Source organism: Plecotus auritus (genome assembly GCF_963455305.1).
Source record: "Plecotus auritus genome assembly, chromosome: 2".
Classification (NCBI taxonomy): Eukaryota; Metazoa; Chordata; class Mammalia; order Chiroptera; family Vespertilionidae; genus Plecotus; species Plecotus auritus.
The window spans coordinates 1097431-1105970 of NC_137771.1; the positions used below are offsets into that span (position 1 = coordinate 1097431).

At 68.1% G+C, this 8540-nt stretch overlaps 1 protein-coding gene across 2 annotated transcripts in view; it reads right to left on the bottom strand.

Moving 5' to 3' along the window:
• Window positions 1-7510, bottom strand: part of MMEL1 (membrane metalloendopeptidase like 1) — a 29066-nt gene extending 21556 nt beyond the window's left edge. Inside the window, exons 1-5 of one of the 2 annotated variants that reach the window (XM_080655935.1) lie at window positions 7002-7510; window positions 5309-5383; window positions 4696-4752; window positions 3690-3851; window positions 3394-3474 (exon numbers count right to left, since the gene is read on the bottom strand). In XM_080655935.1, coding sequence (XP_080512061.1) covers window positions 3394-3474; window positions 3690-3851; window positions 4696-4752; window positions 5309-5383; window positions 7002-7152 — 526 coding nt within the window. In that variant the 5' untranslated portion in view covers window positions 7153-7510. The remainder of the gene's footprint in view (window positions 1-3393; window positions 3475-3689; window positions 3852-4695; window positions 4753-5308; window positions 5384-7001) is intronic. The other variant, XM_080655936.1, reaches the window with a different exon arrangement.
• Window positions 7511-8540: the final 1030 nt, after the last annotated feature.

Sequence of the window (8540 nt, forward strand, 5' to 3'; positions counted from 1 at the left end):
AAAAGGGCCCGGACGCAGCAGAGACGGGACGCGGGTGCGAGAGGCGGTTGGGGGAGGTTACGCGTACAGGTTCCACCAGACAGAGGCCGGGGGGCAGGACAGGCCTGGGGGCTGCAGGCCAGCAATGGCCAGGAGCAGGCGGGGCTCAGAGCCACCCTGGGGTGCACTGGGCACCCGGAGGGGGTGGGGCCAACCCGGGCAGCGGGGATCAGCAGGGAGCTCGGGAGGACTTGGCCCAGAGGCGAGATGAAGGGGGGACGTGGGGGACGGTTCAGCGCGTGGCTGCTGGCTGGCTCCCCAGGGGACGGGCGGCTCCTGGCGGAGACAGAGGGTCCCCCTGGATCTGTGTTTGTGGTGGGGCCCTGGGCTTATGTGCATTCGGTCTCGGCCAGAAATTCCCGCAGGTGGGGACACAGAGTCCCCCAGAAACCCCGGCTCTGAACTGGCCCTAGGAGACGCGGCCCCCAGAACCTCTGACTGCAGGCCAGGCTCGCATGCCCCAAGCAGGCACTCGGGGAGACAAGCCAGAGGGTCCCCGTGTCTCAGTCCTCCCAGTAGGAAGCAAAGCACTGGGAACCCCCAGGGCACACACCCCCAATGTGGGTACACACATACATACACACATACTAGTACATACAAATATACAACACACACATAGACATGCACACACACACACAATACATACATATACACACATTAGAGGCCCGGTGCACGAAATTCGTGCATAGGGGTTGTATATGTGTGTCTCTCAGCCCAGCCTGCACCCTCTCCAATCTGGGACCCCTGGAGGGATGTCTGACTGCCCTCTCACAATCCAGGACTGCTGGCTCCCAACCGCTCGCCTGCCTGCCTGCCTGATTGCCCCTAACCGCTTCTATCTGCCAGCCGGATCACCCCTAACCACTCCCCTGCCAGCCTGATCAACGCCTAACTGCTCCCCTGCCGGCCCGATTGCCCCTAACTGCCCTCCCCTACAGGCCTGGGTCCCACCCACCACTGCCCTCCCCTGCAGGCCTGGGTCCCCCCCAACTGCCCTCCCCTGCAGGCCTGGTCCTCCCCAACAGCCCTCCCCTGCAGGCCTGGTCGACCACAACTGCCCTCCCCTGCCAGCCATCTTGTGTCCACATGGGGGTGGTCATCTTGTCTGTTGGAGTGATGGTCAATTTGCATATTACCTCATTATTATATAGGAAATGCACAACACACACACAGACATGCATACACACACACACAATACACACATATACACAGAAATGCACAACGCACACATGCACACACATGCTTTCCTGGGGCTCCCGGCCTCTCCCGTCCTCCTCTTGCCCGAAGGTCAGGGTGTGAGGGTCCTGGGCAGCTGGCAGGCAGTCTGTGCCCCACGGGGGCCGGGCACAGTGCCAGGCGGGGGCACAGCTCACAGCCCTGGCCTGAGTCCCGAGTGACACCCACTACCGGGCTACGCTGCAGCGGCCAGGGGTCCAGCCCCCCCCTCACTCTCCTTCCTGCAGGAGCCCCCCCACTCACTCTCCTTCCTGCAGGAGCTCCCCCACTCACTCTCCTTCCTGCAGGAGCTCCCCCCACTCACTCTCCTTCCTGCAGGAGCCCCCCCACTCACTCTCCTTCCTGCAGGAGCTCCCCCCCCACTCACTCTCCTTCCTGCAGGAGCTCCCCCACTCACTCTCCTTCCTGCAGGAGCCCCCCCACTCACTCTCCTTCCTGCAGGAGCTCCCCCCACTCACTCTCCTTCCTGCAGGAGCCCCCCCACTCACTCTCCTTCCTGCAGGAGCTCCCCCCCCACTCACTCTCCTTCCTGCAGGAGCTCCCCCCCCACTCACTCTCCTCCCTGCAGGAGCCCCCCCACTCACTCTCCTCCCTGCAGGAGCCCCCCCACTCACTCTCCTCCCTGCAGGAGCTCCCCCCCACTCACTCTCCTTCCTGCAGGAGCTCCCCCACTCACTCTCCTTCCTGCAGGAGCTCCCCCCACTCACTCTCCTTCCTGCAGGAGCTCCCCCCCCCACTCACTCTCCTTCCTGCAGGAGCTCCCCCCACTCACTCTCCTTCCTGCAGGAGCTCCCCCACTCACTCTCCTTCCTGCAGGAGCTCCCCCCACTCACTCTCCTTCCTGCAGGAGCTCCCCCACTCACTCTCCTTCCTGCAGGAGCTCCCCCCACTCACTCTCCTCCCTGCAGGAGCTCCCCCACTCACTCTCCTTCCTGCAGGAGCTCCCCCCCCACTCACTCTCCTTCCTGCAGGAGCCCCCCCACTCACTCTCCTTCCTGCAGGAGCTCCCCCCACTCACTCTCCTTCCTGCAGGAGCTCCCCCCCCACTCACTCTCCTCCCTGCAGGAGCTCCCCCCCCACTCACTCTCCTTCCTGCAGGAGCTCCCCCCACCACTCACTCTCCTTCCTGCAGGAGCTCCCCCTCCCCCCCACTCACTCTCCTTCCTGCAGGAGCTCCCCCCCCCCACTCACTCTCCTTCCTGCAGGAGCTCCCCCCACTCACTCTCCTTCCTGCAGGAGCTCCCCCCACTCACTCTCCTTCCTGCAGGAGCTCCCCCCCCACTCACTCTCCTTCCTGCAGGAGCTCCCCCACTCACTCTCCTTCCTGCAGGAGCTCCCCCCCCACTCACTCTCCTTCCTGCAGGAGCTCCCCCACTCACTCTCCTTCCTGCAGGAGCTCCCCCCCCCCACTCACTCTCCTTCCTGCAGGAGCTCCCCCCCCTCACTCTCCTCCCTGCAGGAGCTCCCCCCACTCACTCTCCTTCCTGCAGGAGCTCCCCCCCACTCACTCTCCTTCCTGCAGGAGCTCCCCCCACTCACTCTCCTTCCTGCAGGAGCTCCCCCCCCACTCACTCTCCTTCCTGCAGGAGCCCCCCCCCACTCACTCTCCTTCCTGCAGGAGCTCCCCCCACTCACTCTCCTTCCTGCAGGAGCTCCCCCCACTCACTCTCCTTCCTGCAGGAGCTCCCCCCCACTCACTCTCGTTCATGCAGGAGCTCCCCCCACTCACTCTCGTTCCTGCAGGAGCTCCCCCCCCACTCACTCTCCTTCCTGCAGGAGCCCCCCCCCACTCACTCTCCTTCCTGCAGGAGCTCCCCCCACTCACTCTCCTTCCTGCAGGAGCTCCCCCCACTCACTCTCCTTCCTGCAGGAGCTCCCCCCACTCACTCTCCTTCCTGCAGGAGCTCCCCCCACTCACTCTCCTTCCTGCAGGAGCTCCCCCCCACTCACTCTCGTTCATGCAGGAGCTCCCCCCACTCACTCTCGTTCATGCAGGAGCTCCCCCCCCCCACTCACTCTCGTTCATGCAGGAGCTCCCCCCCCCCACTCACTCTCGTTCATGCAGGAGCTCCCCCCCCCCACTCACTCTCGTTCATGCAGGAGCTCCCCCCCACTCACTCTCGTTCATGCAGGAGCGGTACAGCGTCTTCGCCTTCTGCACGGCGGGCCGGTCCCTGGCGGTGGCGTGCTCCAGCGCCCCTGTGGGCAGGAGGAAGCTGGACAGAGGCCCGGGGCGGCTGGGGGTCCAGGTCAAAGGTCCCCGCGCTCCCCCCACAGGCCGCGGCAGGCGGCCCCTCTGCCCCTGCTGGGCCTTTACCGCGGGGACCCCTCTCCCTCGCCCCCTGCACCGGAGGAAGGCTTGGCGGGCTGTCCCACGCCCACGGCTGGCTGGACGGGCAGGCCCGGCGGCTCACCTTTGAGGACCACCTCCAGCTCGTCCCGCAGGATGTCGAAGACGCTGTACCGGGAGCTGGTCTCGGGGACCACGTGGCGCCGCAGCCAGCCCCCGCACGCGTGCTGGTAGAAGTCGTCACACGGGTCCTTGGACGGGTCCATGTTCTTGAGGATCCTGGCGGCTGCTCGTCGCCAGGGGCCCGGCCGGGGCGGGGGCGGGGGGACAGGAGGAGGGGAGGTGCAGGTGTGGATGCCTGGAGGGCTGTGCACCCCTGGGAGCTGTAGTCACCCTCTCTGAGCCTCGGAAGCGGGGGACTCAACGTCTAGAACCGCCACCTATCAGCCACATGACCTTGAACCCCCGTGACCTCTCTGGTCCCTCCATTCCCTTCTCTTAAATTCTGGGAGCCAGCAGAGGTGCTGGGCTGACAGTGCAGGCTCACGGGCGGCGGGGGGGGGGGGGGGGGGGGGGGCTGGAAGGGGGGGCTGGGGCTCTGCTCTGCCCCTGGAGGCCAGGTGTCCTCAGGATGGGAGGGGGCGGCTCTCACCCACCATGGGGGGGGCAAACCCTGAGTGTGCAGGGACAGTGGGGCCCCGCTGACCTCTCTCAGCGGAGGTGGCCGGCTGGACCTCCCCGCCCCCCCCGGGCTCGCAGGGATGTGTCACTTGGCTGGGACCTCGCAGGCACCCTGGGGTCCCCTCCCACCACTCCCACTGGCTCATCTGCAGGTCTGACCCCCCCCTCCCCACCCCGCTAAGCCCAGTTCCTGGGAGAGCACTTGATTGCGCTGTAGTCCGGTGGCCTCTCTTTCTGTAAATGCAGAAGAGGCCCTGGGGCGCCGGGAGGCCAGGGCCTGAGCAGGGGCTTCTAGGAGTGTGGGGGGCCGGGGCGGGGGGTGAGGATGGGGACAGTCCCCAGGCCTGTCCTCTGCCCTGGAGCAGGGCCTGTACCACCATCACCGGCCCCAGCAGGGGCGGGGACGGGGCTGCGGGAGGGGCGGGGCTGCGGGAGGGGGCGGGGCTTACCTGCTATCACGCAGCCCCGGCTGGTGCATATCTTGTCCTCCTGGGGCACCTGGATGGCTGTGGGGGAGGAGCGTGTGAGCTTGGAGAGGCGGGCGCACAGGAGGGGGCGGGTGGGGCCCGGTCTCCAATCCAGCTCTAGCCCCTCGGGCAGGCCGGCCAAGGACTGAGGGCAGCCACAGGTCCTCCCCGGGGCCCAGGCCTGAGGCCTCCAGTGAGGGTGAGCCTCCTGGTGGGTCCCACAGCTGCCCCAGGCCCCAGGGCTGGAGCCGGCCCTAAGCCTTCCTGCCTGCCTGCCCGCCAGCTCTCCCTGGTCAGGGCCAGCTCCTTCAGGCAGCCTGCCCGCCGGCTCTGCACCCCCTGAAGGCCCGCCCCCAATGTCACCCCCCAGCTGGTGGTGTCAAGGTGCCACCTCCGGGGTAGCGCCCAGGCCTGGGGGCAGCCTGGTTCCCGGCAGCCCTGCCTCTGCCCTCTCTTTCCCTGGGACTCGGGGTGTCCGGGGCGGGCCCCGCCTGGCCGCACAGCGTGGGCCTGCAGCGGGCACAGCCTGGCCGGGGCTCCCTGCCCCTCTGCCGGTGTTAGGCCGCTGGGCGTGCCCGCGGGAAGCCACGGCTACCTCGGGGCTTTCGCTCTACAGCCTTCTTCTCTTTCCCCGAGGCGAGCTGGCTAGTGAGGAGCGGCCGCTGCTGCCCTGGAGAGAAACACGCGCTCAGCCCGGCTCCAGCCCCGGCTCAGCTCCCTGCTGGGGCCCCGCCCCCCTCTCCAGGGAGGGCTGGTCACCCTGGTTATTTGGTGGGGTGGCACAGAGGTGCTGACCGTGGGTCCCTGGCAGAGACCCCCTGGGATTTATGAGATGGCGGGGGGGGGGGGGGGGGAAGGCTGGGCAGGGAGGGCCCTCTCGTTGGGGTGGGCTTTACCGCTCCTCCTACCCAGGAGAGGACTGGCCCCTGCACCCCACAGCTGGGGGCGGGGGGGGGGCGTTCAGCTTTGCTCCCGGGAAGCCTCTACGCCAGGTGTTTGCAGGCTGGGAGCTCTGGGGTCTGAGCTCTCCAGGGCTCCCTGTGCGCCTGGGACCCTTCCTCCCCGCCCCTGGCCTGACCCCGCCCCTGGCCTGACCCCGCCCCTGGCCTGGCCCCGGCCCTGGCCCTGGCCCTGCCCCTGGCCCTGGCCCTGTCCCTGGCCTGGCCCTGCCCCTGGCCCTGGCCCTGTCCCTGGCCTGGCCCTGCTCCTGCCCCTGGCCCTGCCCCGGCCCCGCCCCGGCCCCGCCCCTGGCCCCGCCCCTGGCCCCGCCCCTGGCCCACAGAGTTGGCAGGAGACTAGGAGGGGCTGGAAACCCAGAGCTGGCACCTGTCGGGCTGGGAGCGGCCCTGGCAGGCGATGCCCGCGGCATCCACACTGAGCCCCCTGCTGGGTCCCAGAAGCAGCCCTGCCCGGGGTGGGCGGGGGGCCCCAAGGTGGTGCAGGCGGAGCAGAGTGCTGGCTATCGAGGGAACATTCTAGCACAAAGGCCGTGCCCTGTTGTTGAGAGAGCTGAGCAGTGCGTCTCCCACACTCTCCGGGGCCCAGGGAGGAGCGCACAGCACCTGCCAGGAGGGGCTCACCTGATGCACGCGCCCCCCTTTTCCCCCCTCTGCCTCCCAGGGTGCAGCTGGCGTCTGACCAGGGCTGTCCGGTGCCCAGGTGCATGCACGTGAGCCCCCCCCCACCTTGCCCCCTGACCTGAGGGGGGTGGGGGTGGTATTCCGCCCTGGCTCCTCCGCGTGGCCGGGGCGGGGGCGGGGGCTGCAAGTGGGGGCTGTTCCTGCAGGGACCCCAGCCCGGCGCCCTCCCTCTGTCCAGCATAACCCAGCGTGTCTGGGAGGCCACGAGGCGCCTGTGACCTGGGCCTTCGGGGGTGGGCGGGGGGGAGGCGGATGCAGCAGGTCCCCCGGGGGCCCTTGGCAGCGCCGCGGTCCCAGCCCTGGAGCTCGGGCTCCGCCTGCCGGGCCGGCCGGGAACTGCAGCGCGCGGTGCTGGGCGGGCGGGGGGCGCGAGGGGCGGGGACCCGCGGCTCAACCTGCAGAACCGGCCGCGGCGGTGCGAGGGCAGAGCCTCTGCCGGGGGCCCGGCCCCGCAGGTCAGTGACCCTCCCCCGGAGGACGCAGCTCAGCCCGCAGCCCCGCAGCCCCGTGCAGACCCCCGCCTGCCCCAAGGACAGGGCTGGCTTCTCGGGTGGGCGGCACGCAGACCCTCCGAGGGCGCCGGAAGGAGCGGCTGCTGGGGCGCTGGGGGTGGGGGGGGGGGAGGCTGGGGGACGGCGCCCCACTCACCTCCGCTGCGGGCGTAGAGGAGGCTCAGGGCCACCAGGGCGCCGGTCACCAGCAGCAGCAGGAGCAGCAGCCCCCACTCCAGGAAGCCGGGGCGCCGCTGCCGGGACCCCCTGGTCTCCACCGTCCCCACGGGGTTCTCCGGCTTCCCCATCGCCGCGGCTCTGCAGGGGACGGTGCGCAGCTGAGCCGCCCGAGGCCAAGGGCAGGGGGACGCGGCGTGGAGCTTCGGAGGCCCTGCCCGGGGCTGGGAGGGCCGGACGCTGGCGGGGAGATGGTGCCAGGGGGGTGCTCAGCCCCTCTCTCCATCACCAAGTCCACACGCTCCTGGGCTGGAGTCTCTGAGCGCCCCGGGTCCCCAGAGGGGGGCCCAGCCTGCTGGCCCTGGTGGCGGTCTCTCTGCCGGGCGGCCTCTCAGGGCCCAGTGGCAGGGGGAGGTCCCGGGACCACTCTGCTCACAGCTTGGGGTCCACACGCCAGGTCCAGGAGACCAGGTCTCTGTGCGGGTTGTGGGGGGGGCGGTGCTGCAGTGGAGCCTGCCAGGGGCGCACTCACACCCATGCTCACACCCACATGCACATTCAAGCTTACACATGTGAGTGTGCATACAAGTGTGTGCATGGGCTCCGTGTCCATGTAAGCACATGCACGTGTGTGTCTGCATGTGAGTCATGCACATGTATATGAGTGAGTATACACACGGGCTCCCTGTACATGGGTACATGTGTGAATATGCATGTGCACATGTGCACCTGCACATGAGCGCGCACATGGGCTCCATGTACATGTGTACTGTGAGTGTGCGTGTGTATGCACATGCAGGTGTGTCAGGCACATGTGGGGAAGTGTGCACCTGTGTGTGAGTGTGTGTGCGTATGCATGCAAGTCATGCATACATGTGAACGTGTACGTGTGAGCATGTGTGTGTATGCATGCGAGTCACACACACGTGTGTGTGCGTGTGAGCCTGTGTGCGTATGCGCACGTGCCTGGGTGTGTGCGCGCCTCCGTTGCTGCACTTGGGGCTGTGGGGGAAGCTGCTCGCACCTAGGAGCAGCCGTGCTGTCCTCGCTCGGACAAGCTCACACCTGAAGCGGTGCCCGGCGCCCGCCTGCGTGCGGCGAGGCTGAGGCCGTCCACGTGCCCCAGATTCCCGCCTGCCGCCCTTCACCCCGCCCGCGAGACCCTGCTCAAGGTCACCCCCAGCGGGGCCTCCCTGGGGTCCGCATGCAACACAGCCAGCCCCAGCACCCCCTGCACCCCAGACTCATTTCTGCTTTACCACCAGACAAACAACCATTATGTCTATGTCCATTTCCCTCCCCGTTGGGAACGTCCCCGGCAGGACAGGGGCTGTTTCCCTGGTCCCCAGCCCTTAGCCAGCCTCCCCCCCCTCCCCCCGGGCACCAGCCAGCATTGGGGGGATGAGTGCACCAGCCAGCATTGGGGGATGAGTGCATGGTGAAGAAGGAAGGAAGGAATTGGGTGGGTGGCTCTGGGCCTTGGCTCAGCACCTGTGCTCTGTCTTAGGTTAACAGGACG